Source organism: Seriola dumerili, unplaced genomic scaffold (genome assembly GCF_002260705.1).
Source record: "Seriola dumerili isolate Sdu_G_001 unplaced genomic scaffold, Sdu_1.0 BDQW01000449.1, whole genome shotgun sequence".
Taxonomy (NCBI): domain Eukaryota; kingdom Metazoa; phylum Chordata; class Actinopteri; order Carangiformes; family Carangidae; genus Seriola; species Seriola dumerili.
Genome location: NW_019174704.1, coordinates 3,205,286 through 3,220,813, shown reverse-complemented (window position 1 = coordinate 3,220,813; position 15,528 = coordinate 3,205,286). Strand labels below are relative to the sequence as shown.

At 42.8% G+C, this 15,528-nt stretch overlaps 1 protein-coding gene across 1 annotated transcript in view; it reads right to left on the bottom strand.

The window, feature by feature from the left end:
- Positions 1-15,528, bottom strand: part of LOC111234523 (histone-lysine N-methyltransferase, H3 lysine-36 and H4 lysine-20 specific-like) — a 31,912-nt gene extending 16,384 nt beyond the window's left edge. The window contains exons 1-11 of the mRNA XM_022762669.1: positions 14,546-15,528; positions 11,227-11,368; positions 10,246-10,418; positions 9,012-10,025; positions 6,893-8,243; positions 5,519-5,631; positions 5,117-5,372; positions 3,737-3,837; positions 2,815-2,857; positions 2,277-2,536; positions 729-866 (exon numbers count right to left, since the gene is read on the bottom strand). Coding sequence (XP_022618390.1) covers positions 729-866; positions 2,277-2,536; positions 2,815-2,857; positions 3,737-3,837; positions 5,117-5,372; positions 5,519-5,631; positions 6,893-8,243; positions 9,012-10,025; positions 10,246-10,418; positions 11,227-11,368; positions 14,546-15,403 — 4,449 coding nt within the window. The 5' untranslated portion in view covers positions 15,404-15,528. The remainder of the gene's footprint in view (positions 1-728; positions 867-2,276; positions 2,537-2,814; positions 2,858-3,736; positions 3,838-5,116; positions 5,373-5,518; positions 5,632-6,892; positions 8,244-9,011; positions 10,026-10,245; positions 10,419-11,226; positions 11,369-14,545) is intronic.

Genomic DNA, 15,528 nt, shown 5'->3' with positions numbered 1-15,528 from the left:
ATATCATCACAAGACCACCACACAGAGAGGACACTGTGGCTTACATCAGCTAAATAAATGTCAATGACTGATTTATATGGTTTGATTGAATATGATGTCATCTCTGTGATGTAATACGCTGTTGTACCAAAAAAAAAAAATCAAATACGCAAAAGTGAATCAGAAACACTGACCTACTGGAAGAGTCTGCTTTTATCTAACCAGTGCAGTTTGACACAGGTCCTCCCTCAGGCTGTTTGACTCCTGGTTCAACACTCCATTAGTTGAATAAAGAGCTGACTCTTCCAGTATGTCACTTAGTTTTGCCAAAGTTACTTTTTCACACGTGGTTCTTCGTTAATTAATTGAACACCTGCAGTAGTTGTTTGGTGAAGTATGGTGAAATCCAGTGCACAGCAACATCAGACCACAGCTTCCCAACCGGAGCTGATTATGTAACAATTACACGCTCTGTGCTAAACACAAAAGAGTCAGAACACTGTTTGTTTGTAGCTGTACAAATAAACAGCATATAAAGTCCAGCTGTTCCAGAGGTTCTCATGATGACTGAATTTATTAGCAAACCCACATTCTCACCACTGGTTTAGCCTCTGAAGATTAGTTCCATCACCGCTACAGTAAACCTTGAACTCCAGACTAAAGGAAAGTTACAACTTTTCTCAGAAAGCTTGTGAGAGCGAAGAGGATGCAGCTCTGAAGAAGATTTCGCATGAGTGAATTGGTCTCACCTGACATATGTTCTCCTTCATGGAGGCAGGGCCTCCTCGGTCCCCTATGATCTTCCTCGAGGGTAAAAGTGGGTCGTCGCACAGCGACAAGTCGTCCTTCATGGAGGAGAAGCTGTGAGCCAAGCTGGACGGGTCACCCTTAGGAGGCAAAGGGAAAATTCACTGTTCTATAGCAATAAATCAGAGCCCACATTGTGTGCCAAGTGTAGCCAAGTGTCGTCTTCATCAATCTTATTAAGCAAAGACACATGGCTGAAAAATGAAAATGGTGGCTAATTGGACTTGTTACCAAGTCAGTCCTGCTACATCATTTTATAATGCCTGTAAGAATGGCATCTTGCACATCTTGCACTCTTCAAGGAATAACCTTTTTTTTTGTCACTGTGTCTTGGGAAATACACCAGCACAATATTAAAATATTTCTCAAACACAGCCATGTAAAATAATATAATATAATACTTAGTCTGGAAAAAGGGGGATTATGAGTCAAGGCTTTGTCGATATATTTTATCGACATCGCATAGATGAGATAAAGAGAATGAGTTTGTGTTCAAAGAAAGGTTTTGCTCTGCTCTCATTAAAGGAGAAGTCTGAGAAAGTTCCACATTCTTCTTAATGTCAACAAATCCCATGAGAAACAAAACAACAATTCCACTAACAAGTACATGTCTGTGTATCCAAGCCCGATATACTGTATTACTGTTGTCTGAAAACTATAAAAAGCACATCAGTGAGTCACGGAGTTACACTGGCTGACATGTTCCTTCATTACCGTGAACACACACACACACACACACACATACACACACACACACACACACACACACACACACACACACACACACCCCAGCACAAATCCACGACTAAAATAGCCCCCAACAAATCCACTGTTACTGTTACTGCTGCTTGAATAATGTTTTTTGAAAATGAAATTTTTTTTTTTTTTTAAATGCCACAGAAAAGAGAATATTGCCAGTTTCACCATTTAAGCACTCTTGATTCGTGCACAATATGTGACGCACTGTGAGAGCAATGTTTTATACAGTTACTAAAAAAAAACCTGTTGCAGTGATTCAGTTTTTGTCAAGTCTGGACATCCGCCAGACATCAGCAACAGTCAGCAAGGGGCGGATACTCCCACATTCTTGTTTCCCATCGTATAAGAGACCGGATTGTTCTTATTTCAGGGCTCTCACTTCGTAGGGGCCGCTGATCTCTGTATGAGTGCTGAGGCCATTTGCAAATGTTATATTTTGAATAAAACCCACAAAGAGCGTGCCTGAGCCTTTATCTTGATAAAGACTTCCACAACACTGATAAAATACTTTTAGTCCTCGTCCTGAAAGTGCAACCAAACTTGTATGTGTTTGAGAATTTATGGGCAGTCAGGACTGATATCAAATTTATCAGAGTGAAAGAACAGCCGGTGGGAAAACTAATCTTCCTCAGTTTGTGCACAGTCACAGTAAATCATTTTAATGTAACAGTCTCACATACTCTATTAACAAGAGAAGAACAAATCTGTGAGTAAAAGTAAAGATGTCTGACCTCTGACTCCGCGGTGTCCTTTTTGACCTCCTGTGCCTTACTGTCCTCTGGCTGAGGAGCCTCGACGTCCGTTGACGCTGCCTCCACCCGGCTGGGTTCGGGTGGAGCTGGCGCAGGAGTGGTCGGTGCCGGAGTGCTGGGAGTGAGACTGGTCTGAATGGAGGGCGTGGGCGTGCAGGTGGGAACCTCTGGGGTCGTCAGTGTGGAGGTGGATGCTGTAGGATGCTTACTCTTTGATTTTAAAGACGGTGGCCCTGGATCTGGGTGATGTGAGGAAGAGGCGTTAGAATCGGTTTTCACAGACAAGACAGAAAAACTTAATGAGATTTAAAACAACTAAATTTATCCAACAGGGCTTTTCTTTAATCATCTCATGTCAGGACGTATGATTTCAGTTAGCTTTGCTTCAAAATACTGCACAAATTCAAAGGAACAAAGGAAATTACTTTCGCAAAAAAAAAAAGATACGACAGTTTAAACTGTACAGTGAACTGCACCTATACATTTAAAATATACTGTAATGAGATGATTTACTGACCTGGCTGAGGGGCAGGATTTGAATTGTTCTTCAGTGTTTTGACCTGTGACCATAGAGAGAGAAACATTATCAAAAGCTATATAACTGTATAATATTCAGACGTATTCATCCAACACCATCGTCACAACCCCCATGCTCTACATTTTGGAAAAAACTGTTTCCATGCTTCTTTGGTGGATCTCAGCAACAAAAGACTTTCCTTAGCCTATAGTTGTTTACATTTTGCCAAGCTGACACCACTAAATATACGTCGAATTAGCTATTATCAGTTCCAGTTTGCAGTGAACCCATGGACATACAGATAACTAGAAGAAGACTTAAAAACATAATGATTCTCGAGCAAGTCCTGACGTTTTCTGTGATTTCTATCAGGTTAATGGACATTTATTTGCGATGGCCATCAGAGATAATACTATCCTTTAACTCATACTGAATCGAAAGATGTGCGTACCATGTCTGTATGTTCAGGTTTGCCTGATTTATGACTCTACGGTTTTTGACGCAAATTGCGACAATCTAGACGGTGAGGGGTTTTAAAGTACCTGAACTGCCTCAGTGAGCTGTGTGTGTGCCGCTGCAGCTGATGACCGTGTTGGTCATGTGTGTCTTTGCACCACCCATCAGCTCTCCTGTGCCCACCTTGGGATGCACCCCTCACAGTTTGAAAACCTCAGATCTAATGCATTTTAAAGAAAATACTTATCTTTGTGAAGCTTTAAATGTTGAGGTTTTGTTGACACTGTGTCAGAGAGGAGCTGATTAAAGTGAAGGCTGCAGTTAGTGTTACTGTTCCAATGGATTGTACATGGTTATACACAACAAGGGCAGAGAACATTATGAACACCTCTCGATGCATATGAGCTTCACACAGGCAGGATTTATTGTAGAGCTGCTGTACACACAACACATGTCCATGCTGTACCTTCTTCTTGGGGCCTGTCGCAGCCTCTGCCTCCAGACAGTACTCCAGGATCTTCTGAGTGGGTTTCCTCTTCCGCTTCTTCTCCAGCAGAGGAGCGTTTCCTGTCAATCAAACGTGCCAGCCAGGTTAGCATTAAGCATACAGAGGCTCATCCACATTTTCAAAAGAGTTTATCAAAGTTTGAAGAGGCTTTATTCAGCACGATTTAAAGCAAACAGTATAGAGCCGGCACAAGCAGATTAGTCAAGCAACAGAAAATTAATCTGCAACTGTTTTGATAACTGGAAGTTTTTCTTAAAAAAAAAAAAAAACAGTTAAAGCTTCTCAAAAGAGATGATTTTCTGCTTTTCTTTGTCATATAACTCATTAACTTTTCTTTTTTTTTTTAAGAAATATGTTGAATTAAGATAAGGATTATTATTTCTGTATGTGGACTTACAAAAACTGTGCAGATAGCTACTATCGCTTTCTAGGAAGATGACACATTCTTACACATTCACATTCTTAATCCCTGCCTTCTAAGCTCTGATTGGTCAAATGTTTCTCCAACCAGTGACCACAATGAGCACAACAACAGACCTATTGGAATTGCTGACGTCATCTCCATTTAAACTAAGCAAACTCTCAGACAGTGCATGACAGTACGACACAGTGTATCACAAATGCTGCTTTGTTCTTTTTTTTGTTTGGCTTCAAATCAAGGTTTAGTTAGCTTTAGCCTGCTGTGACCCCAGCTACACACACACACACACACACACACACACACACACACACACACACACACACAAACAGAAAAAATCTTGAAATATTATGAAAATATTATATAAAATATAAAAAAATAACAGGTGAAGGCTTGATAACTCTTGTTGCTGATTAGCTTAGCCAGACAGTTGATAGCTCCTAGCAAGCAACCTGAGTGATCAAAAATCTGACAGGCGTGTGATGTGGAACAGCAGTTAAGTCTTCGCTGAATGCTGCTGACTGACACAATACTAGGTTTTAACGCACGGCACAAATGATGAATGAGAGGGTGCTGAACTGAATGTACTGTCAGGAGGTGCGCTCCAGTAGCCGCGTGCTGAAAATCGCTGATCTGAGACCAAATCCATGCACAACAATATGCAGAACAGGCGCACAACATGACAGCAGCCCATGAGCCATGATAAGTAAAAAAAAATACCCTGCACATGTCCTTATCAATCACGCCACAGGTGTTGTTGACAGGAGATACACTCAGGCGCACTGACCACAGTAGATCAGCACACACACATTTCGTAATAATGGTCATACCCCCCCCCCCCAACCATGTAAACTTGCAATTCAGTTCCTTCTGGGGGAAGCTTCGAATGCAGTCAAGTTAAAAAAGAAACACTGGCTCACCGCTGTCTTTCACGAGGCCTTCTGACAGCGAGGGTTCAGCTTCAGGAGGAGGGGTCAGTGTGTCGATGGAAAGCACGGGTGCATCTTGGGGAGCTGTGTTTTCAGTGCTCGGAATTTGTAGTTCAGAGGGCGTCGTTGCAACGATTTCCTCAGGAGGTGGTGTCTGTATTTCAGGAAGCAAGTTCAAGGATGGGTGGTCATGTGCGTTCGTGTCCGATCCCGGGGGTTCAGACATGGAGGTAATGGGTTGAGCTGCCTGCGAAAACAAATGGTGTGACTTAAATGGCAATGAGTGATACAAGTTTCACATGTGGTGATATTGGATGCTTAATGCCAATGCCAGTATTATGCTCATATAACAACATGTAAGTTACAACAGATCTTACTTTGTATGATTTTTACCTTTCCAATCGACTGGAGAGGCTTTTTGGTTTTCTTCCTTGTGGAGAAAATCTGGTCGTACTCTTCAGTCCATTCAATCAGCCTCTTGCTTGGTTTTCTTATTCGCTTATGTGCTGAAAAAGATTTACAAGGAAAGACACTAGCTTTTTGTCTTATTCCCATTGTTTATAGTCTGCAAAACATAAGAATTCCTTCTTGTTTATTCTGAAAAACACAGGCCTCGATTTAATTCAACTGATTGTTGATAATACACCAGGAGTCCTATCATTTCTATATCAAGACACCTTTAAACTTGACAGTCTGCTGGTTATATGTGTATAACCACAGATTTGTCCTTTGTGCTGACTGTACAAACTAGAGAAACAGAGGAGCATTGTCAGTAGAGGCAAACCAGACAGGGCCCCCCCAATGGCCCCTCATATTAGCACATTTTGCAATGACAAATATAAACCCCCTTAAACCTCCCATAAAGACACGACAGTGCACTGCTGCTGCCCCCCAAATCCCCTCCCTAAGTGGAGCCCCCGATGACGTGTGCTGTAGCGATTCAGGGAACATGTGTAAATTGTAGCATCTGTATGTGTGTGTGAGTGTGAGTGGGGGTGGGGGTGGGGGCTTCAATGGGCTACTTTGCCTGGGGCCCACCAGAATGTAAGATCGCCACTGTGGAAAAAACACTTGCTCAGTGTGAATACATCCTTAAAGTCAAGTTAAACTCACAAATGGTTATTAGCCCCTTGGTCTAATCTAAGTCTAGCAAAGTGACATTTGCCTAATATTTAATCTAGTAAGAATGAGGTATTAGGTTGCACAGCGCACTGTCTGCAAACATTTCTGGTATGGAAATCACTAACTAGTAAACACTGTTACACGGCAGATGGAAGCAACGTTTACCATTTCTCTACGGCATACAAAACCCGTTACCAAGATGAGCATCAAGCCTGCTGTTCAAGCCTGCTGCTTCTGCCGTTACTGATGCTGTGGCCGACTTTGATCTGTCAACAGCACAGTCCACAGTCATTCTCAAAGACAATGACACTGTGGGCCCCAAGGAGACAATATCGAGACAACTATCACACAAACTCCACCTCCATCTAACTCCATGTAAACAGGAACTATATTGTTTAAATGAAGCCCAGCTGTTGCTCATTTATACATTACACCCCTTATATCAGTCTCTATGTATGTGACCTAACAGTCCAATTGTTAAATGAACCCTCCTCATTCATGTTATCCCACTGGGCAGTATGCTGGACATTTACTGCAATGTGATCAGCTTGAAAAGTTTGGCATTTGAGGCTGGTCTTAGTGCACATTTGTGTAGAACTACGGGTCAGATTGTGCTTCACTGTTTTGGGCAGACTCTGTCCTTACCTGTTGGAGCCTTGTCGCGTCCTCCAGCATTGTTCATCAAGCTTGTGTTAGTCTCAGTGCAGTCTGCAACAAGGCCATTCGGCTGTCCCAGACACAGTGTAGTGTCGGACCCCCGCTGCTCCAAAGGCACCATGTTCTGTAGATTCTCATTTACTCTGGTCCAGCTCTCTTTCCCCTCCTCCTCCCGAACCACTGCTTCACCACCTCTAGCCTGCCTCTCCCAGCTGCTGGTCTGCATGCCCAACAAGGACTGGACTCTTGATGAGCTATCCACTCCTGATGACGAGTCCACTGTTGGTAAGGATGCAATTCCTGGTGAGGACTCCAGTCCTGGGAAACCAGGTCCAGACCTGGCAGGACGACAAGGCACTTTGCGGTTGGCTTTCTTTTTCCCTCCTGTGCAGCTGCCCCTTCTGTTATAGGGCCTCTTCAAAATCTGACTTGTGCTGTCTTGTGTGAGTTTGATTTTGTCTGGACTTGAATTTGAATTGTTATTGACATGTCCAATTGGTTGATCTGGGCCTGTGGGTTTAGCCTCCCCAGGCATCACTAACGGCTCCTCCTTAACATGTGCACTTGGTGGCCCGATCTCCAGTTCTAAGGGGGCCCCTTCTCGCTCTCTAGTGTCATGCAAGTCCTTCAACATCATGAGAAAAGTGCTGAACTTGTAGTTTGTGTTTGCTTTGAAAGAGATGGGTTTACCATCACCCTCATTTGTCAGAGACTGGAAGGATACCTGCTTCACGTTTTTAAAGGCATTCATAAAAGAAAAAGGTGAGGAAGGTGAGGATGAGGAGCATATGTCGGAGGACTGATCTTCCCTCTTTGCTTTTACCTTAGAAGTAAGGGGTATGAAGTCCATCGGTGGAGTTGAGGATATTGAGAGGTCTTCATCTTCGCTCTTGACATCAGCTTCAAAGTCAGTTGAATCAGAAAGCATCAAAGGAGTGCTGCTACAGCTAGACAGTGTGTCCTGATCACACTCACCGTTGTCATTGTAATGAGATTTACGAGATTTCCTTTTAGTGCAAGAGTCTAGTTTGGTCCCTGGATTCCAAGTGGAGTTACGTGCAGAGTGGCGCACGAGGTCCTCAGCTTTTTTGAACGGTTTTAAGGTTTCTTTCTGCTCAGCCTCCTTTTGGGCTTTTTCCTTCTTCTTCTGCTCTGCCTCCTGCATGGCTTTCAGGGCTCTGGTCATCAGCCGACTGCTGGCTGGAAGGTGTGCAGGCTGCTCAAGTATGACTTTATTCACTTCATCTGGAACCTGCTTTGATTTGTGGACAGCCTTCTTGGATTTCTCAGAAGACAGGCCTTTGGAAACAGGAGCCTTCCTAGTTACTGAATTCCCTTGCTGGTGAGAAGGCCGAATTGAGTTATATGATGTACTAGTGACAGAAGTTTTTCTTTGCGCTGAGCTGGCCAACTGCTCAGCAGACGTGTTTGTTACATCGGCGGCAGGAGTCTTCTTACTTTCTGACCGGTCTGACTGATTAGAGGACGTGGACGTCACATTGCTGGGGCTAACATTTAAAACTGGCATTCTCTCCGCCTCTGGGCTACCTGACCCATCAGCAGAGTCACCTGCCACACTGGAGGCCACATCAGTTTTCCCTTGTGATAATTCTGATGAGAGATGAATCACACCATTCCCACCACTTGCTTTTAACTTCACAACTGAAACCTTTATAGATTCTGAATTGAATGCCTGATCTAAGGAGACACTTGCCTTGCCATCCACCCAGTCTGATTGTTTTGAGGAAATTTTAGTCACATTATTATCTGGTGTCTTTTCTTTCTTTGTGCATCCAGTTTGGTCAGTGGGACTAATGGTTACACTGGACTTCAGGAACTTCTTACCTTTCATGTCCTTGCGTATTAATTTGACAAAGGGGAGCCTACACTTAGAGACCAGACTTGTCTGCTTTCCTAGAATTGCTAATGAGTCAGTAGTGTCAGCATTTAAACTGGACACTGGACTTTTGTTACTTTCTTTTTCCTCTGCTTGATTGGAAATCCTGTCGATTACAGGGACCTTTTTATTAGCCATCATGTCAGGATGTTCAGTTCGACTGACACTCTTTACACTTTCTGACAACCTGGATTGGTCACTGAGACTAACTTTCATGCTGGGATCTAAGGCCTTTTTAACATCTGAGCTACCAAACTGATCAGACGTCGGGCCAATAACAGTGTCTGCTGTATTAGTGGGTGTCTGACTACTCTTTGAGTATCCACACTTGTCAGAGGGCACACCGGTCTCAACAGACACCGGGGACTTCTGCTTGTCTGACAGTCCTGACTGGTCAGCAAGACTGCCAGTTGTATCAGAACACTTACTGGCGACCGGGGTGTTTTTACACTTCATATTTCCTGACTGTTCAGGAGGCAGATTTGCTTCAGCAGGTACCAGAATCTTATGCTTGTCTGACGACCCTGAGTGGTCACTGGTCCCTCCACTAGAGGAGACACTTGTAACCAGCATCTTTTTACTGACAACTGACTGGTTCTTTTTCTTACACGACGCCTTGCTAAAGAGAGTGCGGTCTGGCATCGGACTGGATGTTTTAGGTCGTCTGTCTTTGCCTGATTTACTGAACCAAAGACCGCTTTGAATTTCTGGCTGCTTCTTCACCTCTTTGACAACCGTAACAGACAGCTGAGTAGGAACTAGCTTAGGTTGACGTTCAAGTGCTTTAGGACACAAAATCTTAGGGACTGAATCGAGGTCTGAATATGGGCACTCTCCATTCTCTCTATCTGATTGGTCAGGACTATTGCGCAGTGTCTTTTTAGAGTGTTTACTATTCATGTCTTTTGATGATTTGCTTGGTTTCTTCTTGCCAGAAGATTTCCTTAAAGTGCTTGGCTTTGCTGGAGTTGTTATTGGGGATGAAATAACTGGGGATGAAATGGATCCATTGGTCACGTGTGATGTCTCAGGCAGGGTGGAGACAGGCGAAGTGGAGGGAGGAAAGGTCGGATGGGTCTTGCTCTCTCTCTCCGGTGTGGAGCTGTCGTGGAAGGCCTCATCTATGGACGAAGAAACAGAGGAAGCCATTTTGGGTCTCTCCGGGAGAATAGATTCAGCTTCTGCCACACTGGATTTCCAGGAGTCCTGATAACGCTTTGCAATCTACAGGAAGGTAAAGAAAAACAATGACCAGTCTTTGTAAATGTCACAAGAATCTGTTCATGATCACTGTTGTAACTGAAGTTATTTTCGAACAATTCTGTTTCAAAGGGAAAAACTATTTTGTTTTTGCTTTTGTACTGCTGTCTAACACTATGATCACCCAGCAATGATGATGATTTAGACTAACATTTTGTCAAGGCATTGATAAAACAGCAATTACAGTGTATTTGTAGTTCTGCTCCCTTTGCTTCCCCCTCCGACGCAGTAGGGGGAGCTGTTCAAATTCAAAGCCTCCATGGAAAGTGTGAGTTGATTTTTCCTCCACCCAGACAAGCTCCACAGGCTCACCAAAGGTCCTGACGTGGTAGAGCCGACAGGGCCGGTCACTGGGCTCTAAGACAACAACAAAACATCAGCCTCAGTCTCATGAGATGCAAATTAAAATCACATTAGCCTGCACAGGAAGTTAACACAAGAACATCAACAAAGCTTTAGGAAAGTTTGCAAGAACACTGAACTCTATAAAATTAGAGAATATTAAATATTACATGACCAAAATATTAATCATTAGGGAAAAAAATGTATGTAATATGCATTTGCTCTTAAATTTCTACATTCCCCTGAACCTACTGAGACATTAAAACAATCCAGCAAAAGACATTAGTATTTGGACAGACTTTAACTGTAGCAATCCACCAAAACAAACACTTTTATATTATGAAAGCATAATACAGTCTATATATGTCAGTGGATGCAGGTGCTTAACAGAACCAATCTCAATATGGTTGGATAGTGACGAAGGAGATTCATTGGTTGAAAGTATGATGTTTTTGTGAGATGTGCACTTTTAGACTATCATTTGATTATGTTTTGAAAACATTTCTAGCACAATGCTTCTCTCCGCTGGGAGGCTTGACCCAAAAATGGCATATTCAAGAAAATGGAACAGTTTGCAACATAATAATTATATTTAATTTCTGAATGTGTCTAAATCATTATCTCAAGCAATCTTATTAAGCTTTTTTATGCAGTGGTCATTTTCATTCACTGATACAAAAGAGCCCTGCTATTACCATCTGAGACCATGTCAATTAACTGCTGACCAAAATAATCCACAGAGCACATCACACTGATGAAAGATACCCATACACAATGCATTAGTCAAGGTAAAAACAATAAGCCAACAATGTTTCAGGCCCACCTTTCACTCTGTGATAGATTCCCTGTATGGGGTCAATGATCACCTCACAGGGCCACCAGGGTCTTCGGCTGAACTTTGCCCAAATAATCTCACCCTCTAAAAACTTCACAGGCGGCAAAGGCTTTTTCTTCAGGCTGTTCTGCTGATGACAAAATGACAATGAAGAACACAAGTGCAATGAGATGTCTGAAAACTAGACAGGTCCGACAGGACCAACTGTGCTGCATCAGAGCTCATCTCAACATAATTTATGTCCATCGTGATCCACTGCACTTCAATGTGCAATTACTCCATTGTCAAAGACATCAACGTAGAAATGTTGCATAATCCAAAATGCAAAGTAATGGTGATGTCCGCCTGTTTAATAAAACTGTTATAGAAAATTGTATTTCATAATCATATGTTTGGCCTTGTTTGACCTGTCTAGGCCTCTATGAGTCTCTGTGTAAACTGTTGTGGCAGGAAATGTGAACCCACTGTGAGGTGTATGCCTAGAGACATCAAAGATGCTTGAGGCAGCAATGCTGATTTATATGGTGAGGAGAAAATGAGCACAAAAGGTCCACTTAATAGCTCTCTCCATTCAGTGCTGAATGTAGGTCGTGACATGCAGTTCAAAGATATTTAGCTACAGGCTCTGTTTAGATTCTCTTCACCACATACTGTGAGCTTCTCAACAGCCGGGAATGAGCATCCATGTCTTGGTATTGGTTTGCTTTTCATCAATAATTTTCACCTGACTATAGAGTAAAGAAAACATAGAGGTAGATGACATTCACATTTGTCAGGCAAAGACAAAATGTGAACTGTAGTTTGTTTAAAATCATCTGCTATACTGTTCACTACCTTTAATGTTCTTGTTGATTGTGAGTCGACGGTTTCATTTTTCTGACCAGTGCTCTCTACAGACTTTTTTTTCTGTGATCTAAATCCAGCTCATCACCTCTTACAGGTTTCAAACCACAGTATGAAAATATCACAAACTGGTAGCACTTGTGGCTTCTATTTCCCCCTCAGTGTAAACAGGAGTAACTGCTCACAGCAGCAGGTCGTGTGGACTGGTGGGGTACACGAGCAGGAGCTATGACTGGTATGTAGCAGAATTGGACAGAGGGCCAATTTTGGCTGTTGCTACGATGTAACCCTGGCTGGGGCATTTTAAAGGAATTGTTCAACATTTTGGGAAATTCACTTTATTGTATAGAGTTACATTAAAAAAAATAAATTAATCGATACCACTCTTGTTTCTGTCTCTTAAAAGGAGAAGAGTGCCAGTTTTACACATCAGAGTCTGCTTACACGTCTTGGTGAGTATGACCGCACGTGTGAAAAACAGTTGTATACCAGCACCTCTATAGCTCAGTAATTAACACATTATATCTCTGTTAAATCTGCAGACATACAGTTGAAAACGAGAAGTCATGGTTTTACAGGGAGTTTAAAAAAAAAAAAAAACGTCTGACTGACGACAGGATAGCATCCAACCGGACTCTTAACACAGGTTTTAAACAGGTAGTTGCTTTAGTCAGGAATGGGTGTAAGACTCTTTCAGATATAGGAAGTTAAAACGTATACGTTTCTTGTGACCTTGTTATCAGAGCCCATAATTTCAATCAAAAACTGCTCATTGTTTCCTTGTTGTTCTACATCCACATTTGAACACTGGAGGGTTTGAGTGGCTGTGAATGACAGTAAGAGAAGCACACGTGTAAATAATAAAATCAGCGATGATTAATTTCATTTAGCTGCTTCAGTTTCAGGGCTCTGGTATTGTGCACGATGGCTCACTGTCACAGTGTCATGGTTTACTGGAACTGAAAACTATCATATTACATTGAAACTTGAATAAAACAAAGCCACTGTTGATGTTATCAGTAACACCTTTACCTTTCCTGCTGTGACAAGTCAGAATATCTGCTGTGCTCGCTTCGTTCACATTGGTTGCCCTATGAGCTCATTTGAATGGTCTGTGCTTTACTGTCATTAGTGGTTGTTTTCTTGGAGGAGGCAACACATGCTGAAACACTGATTCGCATCAGTAACATTGAAATGACTCCATCAGAGTAATGAATGCTGCTCTTTCCTCTTTCTTTAGAATTACTATCACTAATAAAAAATAGAAAGAATAAAAATGCAGAAACAGAAGCAGAGCCTGCAAAAATGTTTTCTTTACTTGTGAGTCAGCCCCTTATTAGAATAGGTCAGAAGTAAGTCTGACAGCTTGGACCACTTAATTGCTTGATTTTGATTAAAATTTGTATGTGTTTTTTTGTTTTGATGCCCACATGTTTTCAACACAATAAATACCTGTATATGAAAGTGCCAGTGTACAGAAATATAACAACCATGCTGATGGGACAATCTGAGCCTTGGCAATGTTAAAAAGAAATTGATAGTGCAACACAGCAACTGTCAAATGAATGCATTTTGTCACTCTCATTATTGTTTGTCTTATTTCTACTTGGGGACTAATCATGCTTTAAGTTGTCCTATATGTATGTAAATGTAAAAATGTTGCCATGGACTCAGTGAGTTATGCTGTGGGCCACAACTGAAGCCCTTGTTTTTCAGCCTATATTTATGTACTTTTTGGCAAACTGACACCATCAAAAGTATGTCGAATTAGCTATTAGCAGTTTCTATTGCTGGATTACCTCAATACTAAAAGACAAAAAACAAACAAACAAACAAAAAAAAACGTGATAATTCTCAGGCAAGTTCAGGAGTCTTTTTTTCTATGATTTGAGATAATATAGTTCAATAGAGTTCAAGACACACTGATTCTAAAAATATGTATATCATGTCTGTGTGGTCATGTTTGACTTAGTGCCTTTTTGATCCAAATTGCTGCAGTTGGGCACTAAGAGTTTTTAAGTACCGTATTTGCCTCCATGAGCTGTGTGTCTAAGCCACTGCAGCAGCTGCTGACCGTGTAGGTGAGCCGGCCAAGTCAGCGACCACGGTACAATAACTAACTTCTGCTGTTACTTATTGTAGATCTGTATCGGACCCCTTCACCTCACAAACATCTGGAGTAGCTGAATGTTTTCCTGTTTTTTTCCTGTGTTTATCAACGACAGAGCTACAGTTGTGGAACCATAACCTGTCTATATTTACAATGACCAATATTCTGTTACGACCAGTCAACAGCAGTGAGGTGTTCCTTGCCATGTTCAGGATTTTGTGTTCTAAATAGTTGTGATCCAGCACCACAATAGATATTCTCTGGTCAGGTGAATGTCAGTCGTCCTTTGACGGAGGGCCATTTTTGAAATGTTACAATGTTGTCTCAGTACACCAGAAAAAAATGGTTGTATGCCTGTCTGATAGTGCTGTTGCTATTGCTAAAGAAAACCTGACAACCAGGTAATGTGTGCCAAGTTGACGCAGGGTAATAAGGGGTAAAACTTGCCATTGAATGCCTTGAGGGACTATCCACAAACAGGAACAGATCGGTGTCGCTCTCCCACTCATCCTCTGAGCCATCCCAGTATCTCCTGCGTTGACCCGAGGACTGGGACCGGGTGACGACCTTGGCTGACGACAGGGTAGCATCCTTAGAGTCCGAATTTAAGTCTCCAGGAGTGGAGTGAAGAACATTCCCCGCCCTCTCATGTTTGTCCTGCAAGCCTCCCATGGGCGACACCGCCTCTCGCACTTGATCATTGTCGTCATCCTCAAATAAAGAGGACTCAAAATGGAGGAGGCCATTAGCGAAGGGGCTGTTGCTATCAAGGGAGAAGGCCGGGCTAGGCGGGCCTGAGAAACAACCTTCTGTCTTTTTCTCTGAGGTGACAGGATCGCTCCGATTGGCTGGTGGCGCATCTCTACTTCCAGTTTGGACCTCGGGTTGTTTTTGTCTAGCAGAAGAATTACCAAAGCTTTTCTCCCTGCTTGTATTTTGGGTGCCAGAATAATCCCTGCTAGTGCAATCAGCCCAGGAGTCTCTCTCCATCTCCTTCCCCCTCTCCTTCTTCTTATGCACCCCCCACTCCCAGCTCCTGTCTGGTTCCCTCACCGGCAGGACCAGGTCAGGCTGGCTCACCATGGTGGTGAGATGTTGTAGCCTCCTAAGAGGACTGTAGGAGGAGGAGGAGGAAGAGGAGGAGGAGGAGTGGTCCCTTTGTGTGAACCCATAGACGGATGCATGCTTGAGAGAGGAGGTGGCAGCAGACATGGTTAGGCCAATCCTGTGGTCATGGTGTCTGGTGGAGCAAGAGTGGGTGGAGAGGTCACGGCCAGGGGTCAAAGGGCAGTTGGACTGATGAGTCTCCCTGCCAGGGCCTGCATAAGGCCCACTCA